General features: G+C 35.6%; 1 protein-coding gene across 11 annotated transcripts in view; it reads left to right on the top strand.

Annotated features, from left to right (window-relative positions):
• The window catches only part of LOC100752965 (KIAA1109 ortholog), a 197,168-nt gene that overhangs the window by 93,166 nt on the left and 85,600 nt on the right, over positions 1-18,402 (top strand). For all 11 annotated transcript variants that reach the window (XR_004771991.1, XR_004771990.1, XM_035451565.1 and 8 more), the window contains 8 exons: positions 1,652-1,892; positions 2,974-3,116; positions 7,770-7,989; positions 8,719-8,877; positions 10,191-10,366; positions 13,612-13,787; positions 15,961-16,667; positions 17,066-17,311. Coding sequence is in view for 9 of the 11 variants with exons in the window: in XM_035451565.1 (XP_035307456.1) it covers positions 1,652-1,892; positions 2,974-3,116; positions 7,770-7,989; positions 8,719-8,877; positions 10,191-10,366; positions 13,612-13,787; positions 15,961-16,667; positions 17,066-17,311 (2,068 nt within the window). In the remaining 2 variants the exon portion in view is untranslated. The remainder of the gene's footprint in view (positions 1-1,651; positions 1,893-2,973; positions 3,117-7,769; positions 7,990-8,718; positions 8,878-10,190; positions 10,367-13,611; positions 13,788-15,960; positions 16,668-17,065; positions 17,312-18,402) is intronic.

The raw sequence follows: 18,402 nt of genomic DNA, 5'->3' as shown, positions 1-18,402 counted from the left end.
TAACTGAGACAGTTGTATTCTAGAAGCCAAAAGCATAAATTTCAAGCCAGAAAATAATCCCTAACGTCATAATGACTTAATAAAATAAAGAGTGATTAATCATAGAGGGAGAATATGTAAGTGTACAATGCATCCCTGCCCCTAGAATAGCAAATACCACATTGTGATTGAGATTTTAGAAGTTCAGGAACATTGTTTGTCTTCTCCAGGCTTCTGGGTAGTAGAGCATATACAACAATATTTAACCAAATTAGGCATCTATGAATCAGTACTATTAATGGCCAGACAAGAAAAGAATCTATGATATGTGATTAGTTTTAAAAATATGTTTATACCTAAGACTGAAATAGCACTTTCTACTTTCTGGGAATTGAAGAGTAAGTTGTATAGTTTTATCCTGACATGTCTATTCTAGTTTTGGTCAGAGAAGGTAGAACAGAGAGACTTGAGGCACTAGCCCTGAGGGAGTGTTCTACAAGATGTGAAAGGAAGAGGTTCAGATGGCTCTGTGTCTAGGCAGGAAAGAAAAGGCCTGGTGTTCCTCAGCAAGTGAGTGTGCCTTCCCTCCCAATTATTAATAGAGTTCTTTGGCCAAAGAGGCCATTTATGTTAGTGTGAGGAATTGCAGAAGAGTTGAGGAAAATTTACAGTTTTCTTTTTCTGCTACAGCTAAAATAGGAAAGTAACCAAAGTTTTTTTTTCTTGTAATCATCTTCATTGTTAACTTTCAAGATAGTTACAAATCCATTTATACCCAGCACGTAATTTGCAGCAATTCATTTTAACATTTAAAAGTAGAGATACATGATAGATTGCTAATCTTTGCAGTGAATAATTTTATTCCTTCTCAGATTAATAAATCATCTAAATAGCTCAAAAGAAATTTTGAATTTTCATTTGGGCCAAAAAAGTATAGTCTATTAAATGAGTCTTTAAAAAAAAAACAACAACAACAACAAAAAACACTTTGTACACAGTGTTTATTTAGTGTCATGTTCACCAGAAGCAGCCATGGTGCTTTATGACACAATTATGAAATGCTATATTTAGAGTCTGGGTTCTATATCAGTCTATTTTCTATTACTATAATCAAATACCTGAGGCTAGTAATTTAGGAACAAAGGATGTTTCTTTAGTTCCCGAGTTCCCAGAGCATAGCACTGACATCAGTGTGGCTCTGGTAAGGATGAGAATCCCTTGGCAGTGGCTTCATGGTGTGCACATGAGAGACAGAAAGAGATAGAGGGTGGGGGAAGGGAGGGAGGGAGAGAGAGAGAGATTGATCACATGCCAGGATAGGAAGCCAGAAGCTGGTGAGGTCATGGCTTTGCTCTTTAATAACAGTTCATATACAGACTAACCAGGTGTCACCAGTACTGCTGTGATGAGTTCTAAGACCACTGTCCCCAGTGATCTCCATTAGATCCCCTTTTAAAGATTCTGCCCCTTTTCAAAAACATTGCCACACTGGGATCCTAACTTTTAAAGTCTGTAAACTCTTGAGAGATATTGTCAGTGTATATGTGGAAGGTTTTATTGTCAACTTGAAATCCTGGGCATTGTTGAACAGATTGCTTAAAATCTAAATTTAGTCTTTTCATCTGTAAGTGGTCATTTTGAGATTTAACTGAGTTTTTCATTGTTATTGCAGAGTGATGGGCTTCCTGCCTTGGTAACTTTAAAGAAAGGATTAGTTGCTTTGGCAAGGCAGTGGATGAAGTTCATTGTGGTGACACCTGCCTTTAAAGGAGTTAGCTTACACCGACCAGCTCAGCCACTGAAACCTCCAGCTGCTATGGACCAGGAGCATGAAGATGGACTTGGCCTGGATAATGGAGGTGGTCTTCAAAGTGATACCAGTGCTGATGGTGCAGAATTTGAGTTTGATGCAGGTAACTTTAGACTAGGGTACTGTTCAACATTTCTTTCCTCATTGTAATCACTGTGGTTTTTGTTTTTGTTTGTGTGGGGCTGGGTGCTGTATATGTGTGTCTTGTAGGAATAGCTTCATATCAATAATATGCCTCTTTTAAAGATACCTATCGCCGGGCAGTGGTGGCACACACCTTTAATCCCCAGCACTTGGCAGGTAGAGGCAGGTGGATTGCCTGGTCTACAGAGCAAGTGCTATGAGAGGCTCCAAATATATACAGAAAAACTCTATCTTGAAATTTTATAAATCCATATTCACATTGACTTTGGAATCTTTTTACTAAACAAATTTATAATTTATCTTTGTGAGCTACAGTAGACTGATGTTCTGTCCAGTAGAGACAAATTGTATAGCAAACTCATCAATATAATCCGCCTTTTAAAGTTCTATTTGCCCCATTTATCTGTTTTTAAAGGAGTTTTGTCTTATTGCCTGTTACATATATTTGATCTTTAAGTAAATTTGGAAGCCTGAGCTGAATATACAATTCTGTAAATAAAGTGTGCTGCATCTGAACATGGTATATGTTTTTGAAATGTATGTTTTTACTTTAACTTTTGCCAAAGGTTAATTTTTTTTATTATGTCTTTCAATGTTTTGAAAAAGAATTTAAAAGTAGGGGAAAGGAATACTCAAAATTAGAGCTTTCAGAACATTTATATAGCTTAATGTTTAAATTTTTACTTTTAATAAATACATCAAAAAAGTGGCCTGTATTTTATTGCTTATTATCCAGAATTATTTATGTACAGCGTTTGAATTAGTTCAGTGGCTTTCCCTTCTAATTAACTCCTGGCATCTGTATTCATTTGTGGCACTCTGCATATTCTAGAGGGTGATAGAATTGGTTTTTGGTCACTGTATTAGTGGATTGTTTAAACTCAAATTAAGATTGGAGAGTAAGAAAACAAAAATATAAAAATTAGAAAATTATTTCAGCCTATAAAAATGGATTGTAGTTATACAGATCAGAATGTTGTTAGTTGGTTTTTCAAGAAAATGTATGGTCATAAAACATAGTCTTTTTTTGATCATTTTAGCCACAGTCAGTGAACACACAATGCTTCTAGAAGGAACAGCTAACCGGCCACCACCTGGAAGCTCTGGACCTGTCACTGGAGCTGAAATAATGAGGAAGCTTTCTAAAACTCACACCCATAGTGACTCTGCATTAAAAATAAAGGTATAGTATTGCTGGTTTTGATTATGGAGTTTAAACTTAATAGTGTCAGCCTATTGTTTTAATTTCAATATTAAATATATTAGATGTTTACTCAAAATATTCCAGTAGTTTATGTTGAAATTAATTTGGTTAATTATTTTCAGTATATATATTTCCATGAAAATTATGTCATCAATGTTTAATACTTTTAAATATTTTACTAAACTTATGTGTTCATTCTATCTTACTGAATATTATATGCAATAAAAATGTTGATAATCTTGTCATATCAGTTTTAGTGAGAAGCCTTTTAGGCTGTGTATTACCAATGCAAAGCTTAGGTTGGGTTTTACAAATTAAGATCTTAATTTACACTCCATTGTTTTAACAAGTTTAAAGAACACTTGATAAAAGGGACAATATATCCTAGTGAGTAGAATGGCATATGGAGTAATACCCTCATTTCAGTCCTGCTCTGTAACTTAAAAAATTGCTGACTGTATTGTGTATCCTTATTTGTAAGGTAGGGATTTTGACAGCAAACTCCTGTGGAGGATTGGAGAAATAACTGAGTTAAGACATATTAACTGTATCTGATACTTTGTATTGTTATGGTTTTTTTTTTTTATGTTAGTTTGCTTTTCCAAGAACTGAAAATGCTAGTTAGCAGTTCGACATTCATTCAAAGTCTGCAAGTAGACTTACAGTGACACTCAGAATAACTTTGACATTAAAATTTAAACTTCTAAATAAAAATTATAAATAAAATACACATGAAAAAGTGCTCCCAAATAAACAAGTCTTTTCCTAATCACTAAGAAAAAACAAGATACTAAAATACTAAAAAAAAAATTTAAAAATGGATAAAGATATAAAAAATGTCACAAAAAATATATACACATACGAAGATGACATTTCCATTTTTATCTATAAGATTAGAATACTAAAACTTTGGATATTACACATTATAGGTGAAAACATAAGAAAACAGTCATTCTCACACAATGTTAGAATATTGTTGTATGATAAACCTTGTCCTGGGGAGACACTACACACATGCCTACTTACCCCAAATAGAGAACCCATGATGGACCAAAATACAGATAGCACCAGAGTCCAACTTGAAGAAGCACTGAATTTTATTAGGTTACTTATAGGACTAGGAGTGGAATGTTTCAATCTGGGAAAAAACAGTTGCACAAAAAGTGAACATGGTTGTGACTCTTTTGAAGGACAGCATGATAATTATATATGCAAAGTTAAAATCTTTCCTTGTCAACAACTATTCATTTTTGTTACCATAAATCATCAGACAGATCCTAGAGCTTTTTTAAAGGCAATACTAAATGGGAAAATATTGGACATGACATAAAAGAATTAATAAATTATTGAAGGGACTAGCTCCCCATTTCTGCAGCCATAACAGCCGGACACGTGCTTTTCTGACCTTGCCTTAGTCACTAGAGGTTAGGTGCCTGCCTCATGACAAGGTACCAATCAGAAGTTAGCTGGTGGTGCTATGCTTTACGACTCTGGGTGTACTTTACTGACAAGCACACAGCAATGACGCTTAGCAACCACCCTGGGAGGGCCTATGGGCCATATCAACCCAGTTGGCCAATCAGCACAGGGCAAGCCCTCCAAGCCTGGAGGCACACCAATCCTGAGCCTGTGCATACCCCTAGACACTCCCCTTACACTGCCCTATAAGATCTCTATGTAGATGCTTTGCAGTGTCTTTGCTAGCCATCCACCATGGGTGAAAGACCCAAGCTAACATGGGGTTAGCTCGTTAAAAAAAAAAATAATAAAGCCTCATGCAGTTTGCAGCAAGTTTTCGAATCCATCTGGTGATTGGGTGACCTCGGTTCTGGGCTGGGATCCCGGAAGCCTGAGTTTTCCGGGGGTCTAACATATGTACACTGTTATAAATGCCTACCACAGTCTTTCCAAAAACAGGTTAGGTCTGTGTACAGCTATGGATGTCACCGGAGATACTTGGATTGGATTAATAGCAGATAGGGGTGTGTGTTTGTGTGTGTATGTGTGTTTTTCCTTTTCTACTGCTGTGAAGAAACACCCTGACCAAGGCAACTTATAATGAAGGTTCCAGACCCTCACCCAACCCCCTGCTTTGACAGGCTGCAGAAAAGACCTAGTAAGACAAAGGCCCCTGACTCAGCATGAGCTTAGTTTCTGGCCTTCTGACCTTGCAGGAGCTGCCTTAGTCACTAGGAGGTCAGATACCCTCCAAGTGGCAAGGAACCAATCAGAAGTTAGCTGGTGGGCTTTAGGCATGCTTTAGGATGCTTTATGGAACTTTACAGTAAAAGTGGCATAACAGTATCATGCAGGGCATAGCAACCGCCCTGGGAGGGCCTATAGGCCATAACAACCAGTTGACCAATTAACACAGGACAGGTTGCCCAAGCCCAGAAGCTCACCAATCCTGAGACTGTTGCATACTCCTAGACACTCTCCTTGCTTTACGAAATAAATTCCCTACTTTGCTGTTTCTTGGAGTCCTTCTCATTCTACCTGCCATGATAAACATACTAAGGGCCCAAGTTAATACAGTTAACTCGTTAAATAATAAAAGATTCTTTGCTTTTGCATCAGAATGGGTGTCTTAGTAATTTTGGGGTTCAGAATTTGGGCACAACAGTAAAAGAAAGCATTTAAATGGGGATTGGAATCCATGGCTGTCATTCTGAAAGCATGGCAGCAAGCAGGTAGGCATGGCAATGGAGCAATAGCTGAGAACTTACATGCTAAGATAACCATGAGGCAGAAAGAAAGAGAGGTAGCTGGGAATGGCATAGGCTTTTGAAACCTCCAGGCCACCCCTAACACACCTCCAATAAGGTCACACTATCTAATCCTTCCCAAACTATTACACCAACTGCAGAACAAGCATTCAAATGTGAGCCTATGGGGGCTATTCTTATTCAAACCACCACAGTGTGTATGCTTTTATAGCACATAAATAATATAGGAAGAAAAGAAACTAGAAAAACATTGGGGAAGGAATCTAGAAAATTAAAACACAGAACTTTCTACTAAAGTTTCTTATGTGTTGAAAGTTTTTATTTTGTGTACACATTCCCTTTTAAATTAAAATATTTGTTAAAGTGGTAATTTTAAAACACACAATAATAGATTGGTGCATTCTTTGTTATTATTAAAATGCTAGAAGGGTGAGTATTCTCATTTCTTTTTTGTTGCTATGATACATACTCTTAAAAAGCAACACAGGGGAGGAAAGTTGCTTTTTTTTTTTGACTTATATTTCATGTTATAGTCCGTCATTTTAGGAAAGTCAAGACAAGGACTCGAGCACCTTAGTCACATCATATTGACCATCAAGAATATATGCATCTTTTTTTATACTGTGCAGGACTCCTTGCCTAGGGAGTGGTGCCACTTGCAACAGGCTACGTTCCCACATCCATCAGCAGTTAAAACAGTCCTCAACTGACACGGCTATAGGCCAACCCAGTTTTGACAATGCCCCATTAGACAGGCTTCCCAACTTGGCTGTGTCAAGTTGACAATCAAAACTAGTTAGCAAAGATACCATAATATCTTAAATTTCCTTAGTTGATATTTATAAAACTGATTTTTCTTTAATGAGACAAAGCTAATAATCTACATAAAAAAGCATACAAAGGATTAAATAACATGAAATATGCATAACACATGTTTAGTATGTCGTAAGTGCTCACTCTTATCTCCTACAGTTGATAAGTTTCTTTCCCTTCCCCCACCTGAATGAGGGCATATAAAAATGTAGGCCTTTCTGCTTTCTGCTAATAGTTTAGTGGTCTTTTTTCTGTATCACCTGTTCTTACTCAGAAAGGCTCTAGTTTCCTTTCTGTTGGTTGTCTATGCTTACCTCTAGTTTAAAGAAAGAGTACAGGAGAGATTGTCAAATGGCTTTCCTTTTCTAGTTTTGTTGTTATTTTTTGATCTGTGTTTTATATGTTTCTTGATTTTTGTTTGTTTTGATAAAAATCTTGTTTCTCCTGGCCTGGAATTTACTGTGTTGATTATGTTGACCTTGAACTCATGGCAGGTCTCTTGCTTCAGCCTCCTTTGTGCTGAGATTATGTGTAATGCATTATGCCTTTCCTGGCAGTGATACTTTACTTTTGATGGTATCAGTCATGTAACAAGTTGATTCTTAGTTTTTTAAGAGAAGTTTTTGGGTATCAGTTGCTGGATCAGTAATTAAGCAGTGATAAAAAGAATTGCTTCTGGCAACTTCTTTAAATAGCTATAAGCATGTTCATAACCTCTATAGACACTCTTTCTCATGACTTGCTTAGGTCCTGATGCTCTGAATACTCGCCCTTTAGATATTTACCAACATTTTATTTCCTTTGTTCTGTTGGAGATGTCGTTCTATGACTCCTGTTCAGCCTTAGAAACTGATTAATGATTCTTTGTTAAAATACTTCAAGGGATATACTTGAATATGATGTGTAGCCCATAATATTGTATTACAAAGTTATAGAAAATGCTTTTTTACATTTCAGACTCAACAATCTTAGTTGACACAATCACTGTATTAAAGATAGGATAGCTAGTGGCAATAACAATAGTCATAGAGGTTGTAATTATCAGGAGTCATTTTTACATATGTCAGAAAAAAATCCTGTGTTCATTTTATAGGGCATTCATCCATATCATTCTCTGAGTTATACCAGTGGAGACACTGCTACAGATTCTCCAGTACATGTTGGACGTGCTGGGATGCCAGTAAAGGAGAGTCCAAGAAAGGAGAGCCTTCTTAGCTATCTGACTGGAAGCTTCCCAAGCCTGCACAACCTTCTGGAAGGCACTCCTCAGAGAAGTAGTGCAGCTGTGAAAAGTAGCTCCTTAACAAGAACAGGTATCTCACTGCAATGGATCTAGGTCCCTCCTCTGTGTGTACACACACACACACACACACACACACACACACACACACACACACACACACACACACACACACACACACACCTAAAAATAATTCTTTCAATTAATTTTGTTTTGTTAAGAAATAGAAAAAAGTTTATTATATACTTTGCTTGCATGGGTAATCTTTTTAGTATACTTTGTTTTTGAGAAAATATTTTAGAAGAAAATTGTAACTTTTCTTTATGCCTTTCCTTTATTTTTAAGTAAGAGCTGACTAATGCCAATCTGCACATGCTGAGGCTAAGGACTGTAGAATCATCACTCTGTGATAATAAAAATGAATTCTGTACTGAATACCTTAGAATCCATATAGCAACTTCATGAAGTTAAAAAATATTTGGAGAGATGGCTCAGTAGTTAAGAGCACTAGCTGCTCTTGCAGAGTACCTAAGTTCAGTTCCTAGCACCCACATGGCTGCTGACAACTGTCTTAACTCCAGTTCCAATGGATTCTGATGTCCTCTTCTGACTTCCACAGGCGCTGCATGCCCTTTGTTCACAGACACACTCAGGCAAAACACCTATATGTATAAAATAAAAGTAAAGGAATCTTTAAAAAAAATATTTGCAAAGACATTTTTATCTGACTTTCTGAAATTATGTGACATTTTTCTGTGTTATAGTATATAATAATTTTATTCTAAGTAAACTTTGTTTTCAGGAAATACGGTAGCCACTGACATGTTGTCTGAACATCCTTTGTTATCTGAGCCATCATCTGTGAGTTTTTATAATTGGATGTCAAATGCTGTGGGTAATCGTGGAAGTGTGGTACAGGAATCTCCTGTTACAAAGTCAGGACATAACAGTCTTCCAACAGGTATTAAAATTGTTATTTTTATCTTAACTGTCTTAAGTGGCACAAACAGTTACAGCAGAATCTGGTTTCTCAGAGGATAATTATATTATCAGATGCTTAAGTGATATTTGATTGAAGTTGGACTCATTCAGAAAATGGTAAATTAAACTATCACTTGGTGTTCTTGTTATATCAAATATGAGATTTAAAGATTTCCATTTAATGTGGTTAGTTAAACATTCATAACACCAAAGGAGGCAGGTTAAAAAACAAAAGGTATAGTTATAACCCGATGTACCTACAGTATAGAAAATACTTTGAATTTGTCTAGCTCTCTCTGAGACATAACTGTATCATTTCATATACTCTTTGTAGTTACTTAACAAATATGTAATCAGATCTATATAAACAGTAAAATAAGATTTCTTTCCTCAAGGAGAGAGATAAATGAGGGCCATTTATTAATTTTAAAAGAATATGCATGTGTAGAAAGAAAACTGACAGGATATTCCCCAAGAAAGTGGTTGCTATATCCTGTTGAGTATATTAGCCTTCTTTTTCCTATTTTTGAAGGTTTTCCAAGTTAGTAGGCTTTGGTCCTGATTACTAATGGTCACTAAAAATAAATCTTTAAAACAGCTATCTGAACCATGTGAATTCTTTCCATATAGAAATTATTAAAATGTGAAAAGTACTTGATTTGTAAGTGCTTACCCAGCTTTTTCTCTTGTTGGTGTGGCCCATCTCAGTTTTGAAGTGATCTAATAGCCTTACCTAGGTCTCTGCCTTGACCCTTGACTGAAGAAGATAGACAGATGGCACCCTGAACTTCTTGGTGTCTTTTCTGGTTCTCATGTCACTGTTGTTCTGAGTAGCTATAATTTAAATTACAAGGAGAACTAGAATGGAGCAGTTCCTCTCTTTCTCAAGGGTCCATTGTCTGGCAACTTACATGATAAAGGAGGTGCCCAGGGAAGCCATAGTTCATATGGTTGTGTTCATCTTCAGGAAAGCCTGAGTGTGATTCTGTTAACACTATGGCTTTCGCTGTACTGCATTTGCCTTTCAAAGCTTTTTCCAGTCATAAAATTCCACATTTTGGACTGACTGGCTTGAGTACCTGGATGAAGATCTTTGGTATTTTCTGAATATTTAATTTTATTTTTATTAATAAATTACCTCTATCAATTTTCTTATTACAAATTTTAGTATTTCTTTTCCTTATCAGTGGTCTAGTAAGGGGACTATAACATTGATTCTTTTAAATTTTACTTGTTATACCCTTTTATGATTTCCAAATGATTCATATTTTATTCTTGAAATTTTGCTGTTAGGAGTTGCACCCAATCTTCCTACGATACCATCAGCCTCAGATTTCAACACTGTCTTGTCTAGTGATCAGAATACTTTGGATGGGACACATTCTCAGCATAGTACGAGTCAAGATGACGTGGCAGGTGTAGAAGAAGCAAACCAAGGCTTTCCTGCTGTTCAGCTTGCTGATGCACAGGTGAGCTTGCTTGCTTTACTTGATACTGATGTCACCTCCAGCAGCAGGACTTAGAGCAGGAACTATTAAGCAATTGATACCTGAAGTTCAAATGAACTCTGTTCTGTGCCTGTGATTAGAAGCCTTCATGCAGAACAGGAACAGCCTTTAAAAAGTACATTGATTAATTATGAATGCAATTTAACCAATAGGTTATCAAATTGAAAGTCCCATTATAATGTTTTTGTTATGTGTTGAAAATTGACCATGACTAGAAAATTAATTTTATCATAGCCCACAGTCTTTCATATAAAGTTAAGACTTTATTAAATGAGCAATTGGGAGATATTTGATTTAGAATAGAGAAATAAAGTAATTAAAACATGTAGAGATACATGAGAAGCAATGTAAATGAATGAGCAGAAAAAGAAGCAGTGAAAAGTGAACTGTTGAAGTATTATCATACCAATAATCATGAAACTCTAGGAAAAAAGTTGTGGCTTTGCAAAGTATAGACTGATTTTAAAAAAAAGGAAAGGACATGACTACTCCTAGGCATGGTGGAGGACCAAGTTTATAAAAGGGAGTGCATAGCTAGAGTCATGGATATCAGGGAGAGTTCAAAGTGGACATGATCAGCCTGAGCTGGGCCATGTGAGGAGAGGAGCGGGGGTGGGGGGGGCAGATGCAGAGCCAAGAGGGCAAAGGTACAAAAGGGGCAAGTAACCAAGTATATAGGGAAGAGCCTCTTGGGGAAGGACAGCCCAGCCCCCGAGCCTGGGGAGTTGGGTTGGGTGGGAGTAAAAGACAGGGTATGACAGCTATACCCTATAACATGTTGGGACTAGGGGATGCTGGGAGAGCCTAGCTGCCAGGTCTGCTTTGTTATGTTAAATAGGCATCTCAGCCATTTGTCCCAGGGTTTGAGATTTAACATAAACAAATAGTGTGAAATCTTTTGGAATATCTTAAGTTTGAATGAATAGAAGACAAATTGGAGTGTGGGACATAGAGATTGAGAACTGTTGGAAAAAGAGGCTTGAATGTAAATATGTACTTATAAGGAGTTCAGAAGGTCATTCACAAAGGAAAGTAAGGTTGGGATGGAATGACATTTGTACAGAAATGAGAAATAATTGATGTTTAAATAGAGCTCTTTGAGCGTAATATGTATTTTTACTCTAAAAATTTTTGAGAAAGCTGAAATTTGTAAATTATTAGCTTCCTTTTTTTTTCTATGTCACATAAACCATAGTTATTTATTTTATGTGTTGGAGTAGTTTTTAGGACTTCCTTTTTTTTTCAGATGGGAGAGTTGTGCTCATTAGTATTTGAATCCACTGGGAAAGACAAAGACTTAGACTCAATTCAAATTTAGATTCAATGAGTTTATTCTTACTGCTAGCAAAAGGACTGTAGCCTTAGAGCCAAAGGGCATGCTGGAAGGGGGGTAAGGTAGTTTTAAAGGCAGATATCAGAAAGGCGTGTATTACAACTATCCATGGAATTGAATCCACAGATGGGCAGTTGGTACTCTACTATTAGATACATGTAATTCTGTGACATTAAGATAGCTGGGGATTTGACCAGAATAGTGCACTTCTGTAAGCATTTAGAGAAGGAATCTTTAAAATATAAAATAATGTATTTGACTAAAACATGTTAAGTGACTGATATTGTCTTACATCTCTTGGTTATTTATTTTCTGCTATATAGACCATTTCATCCCTTTCCTATAGCAGTTAAGTAGGTTTTACAGAAACAAAGGCAGCATTAATACCTCACAGCCCATTATCCTATTCTTACCTGCAAGCCACTTAGTATCTCCCAGGTATTCTAGAGTAAAAAGTCAAAGACCCTTAAGGGATACCTGGCTCCATATTAAGTTCCTTTACCCATTACAGGGGACCTGTGTAAATTATTACTCAGGTCTGAGCACTGTAATGACTGGGATAGAGCAGTTCATTTCTGGGCAGGCAAAAACATAGTGCCATCTGATTAGGGCTAGTTGTCAGGCCCCACAAGAGATCAATATGCTATAGATGAGATTAAGAAATCAGGTTTGTAAATATTTCAAAAAAATGTAACAAATAATATGTAGTTAATTGGTATAGCCTTAGAGAAACAATGGTGCTCCCTCAAAAAATTAAGAACCAAATTACCAAATGCTTCAGCACTCTCACTGCTGACGTAAGTCAAAAGGAAAATTTCTCTCCATGTGCCACACTAAAGTAAAATTGTTTTTTTCACACTAGGCTTTCACATCTTCACAAGAGTGACATGTATTCTTAAGTACAAAGAACTAAAGTGACCCAGGATATCTGAAAATCTGGACTTGAGTCTCACAGCATAATCCTTCCTTCGTTTGTTTCTTTTGATAGGACATAAGCTTCAAGACAAAATCAAATCACTAAGGGGTGGGTGCAGTGAATTAGAAGGAGCTGGGGACCCACTAAATAGCATTCATATGTAGGATATGTATAAGGAAAGAGAAACAGACACCATACAGTCAGTAGTTAGGGTGTTATGTTACTCTGCTATTATACACATATATTTGCTTCTGTGACATGGAGATTTGACCAGAGTTACGTCCTTCTGTAAGCATTTAAAAAAGGAATCTTTAAATTATATGTGCTAAAACATGTTAAATGACTAATATAGACAAGTGATATCATTTAAAATGGGATAAATGTTCATAATATAATATATAAACTGGGTTTTTTATTATTACAAGAAGTGATAAATTTTTAGTGAACCTTATATATTGGTTCTGGGTTGTTTTGTTTCTGTTTCTATTCCCGGAGATTGAACTCATAGCCTCTCTCATGCTAAGCAAGTGCTCTATTACTGAACTATAGCCACATCTTCTTTTAAACAGTTATTTTGAGATAAGGTCTCACTAAATTGCCCAGGCTGGAACTCTGTAGCCCAGCAGGCTTTGAATTCTCATTGTTTTTGACTAGCTTCTCTATTAGCTGTGATAATAGGCTTGTGTTACAAGACCTGACCTGGTACCCATTTTGTTTTATTCTAATAGAAACTCACTGGTTATCCATAGGGTTTATAAAAAGCATGAATGAGTGCAAATTAAATTATTTTACTCTCAGGGAAGTTATTGGTAATCTTTGCTTTCGTCAAAAAATTATGATGTCTTGGTTTTGTTTCATTTTGTGATAATAGATACTATGTGCTAGAATAAGAACAGAAGTGATTAAATGATGAACAGTTAATTAATTATGTTAATGTGGCTGTTTGCTGTCTTCCAGGTTGTTTTTAAACCTCTACTGAGTCATACTGGAATCCAGTCACAGGACACAATGCCCCTCTGTTACCGGATGTACTTTGGAGAACACCTTTCATTTTCAGGAACTTTGGACTGCCTCAGAGCAGACATTGTAGATTCAGACACAGCTAAAGACAGGAAAGGCAAAAGAGCAAGAAGGTATTTTTCATATTGTATAAGCTTTTATTCAAGGATTATAATGAATTTTAGTAACAATGAGATAATTTCTATTTAATAAATATAATAATAATGTTTTTTATAAATAATTTGTTGATTTTATTAATGGATTAAGCAGTCAATTTTAGGCATATTTTTGTAGCATGTACATGAGATATTCTAAAGTATATCTCTTGATAAATGCACTTAGCATTGAAATGCTTAGCTTCAGTAGTAGAGTTTTTATGGTTGTTTGCACTTATAATTTATTCCTAACTTACCTTTTCAGTTGACTTAGCACATTTGTATAGTTATGGATATATTTATATATGTATACATGTGTCTGTGTGATTGTATACACACATTGTATTTATAGAGGTGGAGTGTACACATGCACAGAGACCAGAAAAAGGTGTCAGGTATTCTCTAACGCTTTCTACCTATACTTTTGTAACAATGTCTCTCCTTCACCTGAGTTTAATGTTTTGTTGGCTACGCTGGAAGCTAGCAAGCCCTAGAAATCCTACTTCCCTAGCCCTTAGAACTGGGGTTACAGGTGTTGATGGGATGCTTGGCTTGTTAAATGAATGCTGAGGTCTGGATACCTCTTCTCATGATTGCAGAGCAAGCACTCTTAGTCTCCAGCCCCTCCGGTGGTATTTTGTATCAGGAATAGAGTAAAATTCATATTGAGAGTATAGCCATCAGAAACAAATATACAGGAAGACAAAGGTAGCATATTTGCACTAAATATAGGAGCTATTACTACCATTCTGTATTATCATGAGTAGTTCTTCCGTTTCTTTACTGCTTGTATAGGCAGTTTTGTATCTACTAATAGGTTTGACTGCTCATTTGAGGAATTGGAATTCTACTTTGGGTATACTTTTACACCTTGTAAAAATACAAAGAAAGTCTAAATATGTTGCAAAACATTATCAGAAATGCCACCTTTGACCATATTGCCAGTCCTTAACTCACTTGGCTGCTTTGTCCTAAGTGACTGCTTCACATGTACCTGGAATTCTTTTCTCCTTTTCTTCGCTGTTCTTCATTTTGGTCATCCTTATATATTTCATGTTTTTTGGTTTGTTTATTTTTTTTCTCAGATATTTGTTATCCCCCTCCTCAGTTTTGGATTCTTTTCATATCTTTTAGTCTTATGTTTGTTCTAGTGCTTAGTGTCCAGTGTTCCCTTCTGTAACCACATAATATACTATAATGTGACATACTTTTTATTAATAAATGTTAGTATTCAGTAAGGAATTGCATGGTTTAGTTATAAACTCATAGTTAACTTAGTTTCTGACTTTTTGAGGGGAGTGGGTTGCAAGACAGCATTTCTTTGTAGCTTTGGAGCCTGTCCTGGAACTCAGTCTGTAGAGCAAGCTGACCTCACAGAGATCCACCTGCCTCTCCCTCCCAAATGCTGGGACTAAAGGCGTGTGCCACCACTGCCTGGTAGTTTCTGATTTTTTAAATAGAAATATAGTCTCCATTTCATTTGCCCGTTGTGGCAATGTACTCACAATGCATAGTGAAAAGGAAGAGAAATGCTGCTTTACTTGAGATTTATTGTTATTGATAGAAGTTGAGTGGCTTTTAAAATTAAAATGTTGAAAATGACTCTAATTCTTACACAAAAGTTTTTAAATAAGTGAAGGGTTTAACAATAATTTTGTGTAAGATTTTAAGTGTTTTTAATGTGGTTTTGTTTCAGTTAGTTTTCATTTCCACTTGCAACTTCGCAAACCACTGTGAGGATTTTCTTTCCAATAACAAATAAAATTATAAGTTCGAAAATTCAATTTGTCATTTAGTATGAGGGGCTGGTTCTAATTGATATCTTAAGTGTAAATTTCCATATTGTTGGGTATGCTGTTGGAAAGCAAGAAAGTAAGTTTCCTTATTTTATTGAAACTTTTAAAATTGAGAATGAGTGATTTTTGACTTCTTAGTCAATTTTAGAGTAAAATTAACAAGAAAAACTAAAGGCTGTTTGCTAGTTCCTGAAAAGACTAGACTAGTTCAAACACATAATGTATAGAATCTCTTGCTTAATGGTACATTCCACCTTGGAGGTTATTACGCTTATAAATGCATAAGAGTATGCTAAGAGTATGTAGTTCTTCAAAAAAGGAAGTAACAGCCTTTTGTTTTCTTTTAAACATTTTAGGCAAGGCCATGTGAATCTTCCCCCACTTGAGTTCAAGCCAGCATTAATGTTGGAAACCTTCAGCATAAGTGCTGTTGTGATGGAAAAGTCAGTGTGTACTCCTCAGAATTCCACCAATGCCCTTTCCTTTCATGATCTCAATAAGCGCTATTACAACACCTTCCACTGCAACTTTACTATTTCCTGTCAGTCAATAAGTCAACATGTGGATATGGCTTTGGTTCGTCTTATCCATCAGTTTAGTACAATGATAGATGACATCAAAGCAACTCAGACAGACATTAAACTTAGTAGATACACAGCTGGATCAGCTTCCCCTACACCTACCTTCAAAACCAGAAAACACCGGGATTTCCGTTCATCTGACTTCAGCCGCAGTTCTAGAGGAAGTCTTAATGGTGGCAACAGAGTAAATAATGCCAAGAACAAACGGGCCAATAATGAGAACAACAAAAAAGAATCCAGAAACAAAAACTCACTGGGAAGGTCTGAAAGAAGAACTTCTAAAGTATCTAGGAAAGGTTCAAAAGATGTGGTAGATCACATGACCATTCATATGGATGACTCTGATTCAATCACAGTGTCAGAGCAAAGTGAGCCATCGGCTGAGTGCTGGCAGAATATGTATAAATTGCTTAACTTTTATTCACTTATTTCGGATCCAACAGGAATATTGGAAAAGTCTTCAGAAACATTTGGACCGGCAGGTAATAGGCATTTTTATGATTTTAAAATTTCTGTTTAGGAATGCTAAAAATGAAGGTAGGTTGTTCACCATATTAATGGTATAAATTATTGAAATGCAGAGTAATTGGTAGTCACCAAGGAGAGAAAATAGTGCTGGTGTTCAGATATTCTATCAACATACTTCCCATCTTCCCTGACTTCCCTAACATTGATAACTCATTAAAACATTCAGACAGACTTAATTTCAAATATCTAGATTAATCAGTTAGTCCAGTAGATACTAAGGAAGATGTTGAAAAAAAAATAGTTACATCAATTAAGTCTAGTTTGGAATTTGAAAACAAGAAAGCTAGTATTTAGCATGTTTTTTACATTGCATTTTCCAAATCTCATACCATATACTTGTATTTACTAAAAGGTGTTCGGAGTCCTACAGAGCCAACATGTAGAGTTGTATTCGAGAATGAACAAGACAACAACAGTTTGACTAAAACACAGAGGAAACGTAGTCTGGTAACCTCTGAACCTCAGCATGTTACTTTAATAGTGTTTGGGATTGGGATGGTGAATCGCACACACCTAGAGGCAGATATTGGTGGGCTGACAATGGAATCAGAGCTGAAGAGGATCCATGGCAGTTTCACTCTTAAGGAAAAAATGAAAGGTATGAAGCTTTCCTAATACTGGAATGTTGCTTTGCTGAAAGAGTGAATGCTACCATGTTGCTGAAATTCCTACTTAGCAGGCTTTTTTTTTTTTCAGAAAATGAGACATGCTAAAATTCTGCAAATTAGCCAAGATCAATGAGTAGATGGAGCTTTCATAACTAACAGAAGTCTTTGGGCATGGGCTCATTAATGTTTTATGCTGAGTGGCACCTATTTACTAGCTTGTCTTTGAATGTCAGCTACTAACATGTTTCTGATGTCTGAAAAGTCAAGAAAAAAAGTGAAATTTATAAAATATGCTTTTCCTTATTACTACTATAAAAATCTTATAATCTAATACTCATTTTTAATATCTTTATAAAAGTTAAGAACTTTATAAAAATTCTATTAGTGGATAGAAAAGTTCCCCTCTAGTAATGAAAATGTGCCATTAATCTAAAAAAAGATCACAGGAAGTATAATACTTTGTTAAATCTTGGAGACCATCTTTTGAGTATGCTCCATAACTTTTTGTATCACAAAGAAAATAATTCCACCAGATGTAATCAGTTGTAAGTGTACCCCGGTTTCAGAAATTGTTGTATGACACAAAGAAATAAAATTATGAATGGCCAAACGTTTTTTGTTAATTTTATGATTACCCAATTAACAAGTCTAAATTTTGCATTAAATACCCATCTTTAACTTTGTTTCATATTACGTGAAAATTTATATGAGATTAAAGAAAATTAGTGAACAAAAGATTACAAATTGTTGAGAGAAATGCAAATACATTAATTCTCAAATACAAGGCAAAGGATGTATACTGCACATACTTCAGATGGCTATATTGAAGTTAAATTTTCTTTAACTTTACTGGTTTTAAAATTAACCAGTTTTTTCTTCTTTTTTTTTTTAAATAAATATTAAGAGTTATATTGATACTTTTGGTTAGAATCTGGGAAATGGGCATTCACTTCTAAATCAATTGGTTTATATTCCCAAAGTTTAATATGTTTTATAGTCTTTAAACTATATTTATTATTTGACCTAGCAGTTCTAGTTCTTACAAACCTAGAAAAAACAAAAAAAAATGATAATTGTGTGA

This window comes from Cricetulus griseus (assembly GCF_003668045.3).
Source record: "Cricetulus griseus strain 17A/GY chromosome 1 unlocalized genomic scaffold, alternate assembly CriGri-PICRH-1.0 chr1_0, whole genome shotgun sequence".
NCBI lineage: Eukaryota > Metazoa > Chordata > Mammalia > Rodentia > Cricetidae > Cricetulus > Cricetulus griseus.
The sequence above is the reverse complement of the archived record's forward strand: the minus strand, read 5'-3'. Positions and strand labels throughout refer to the sequence as shown.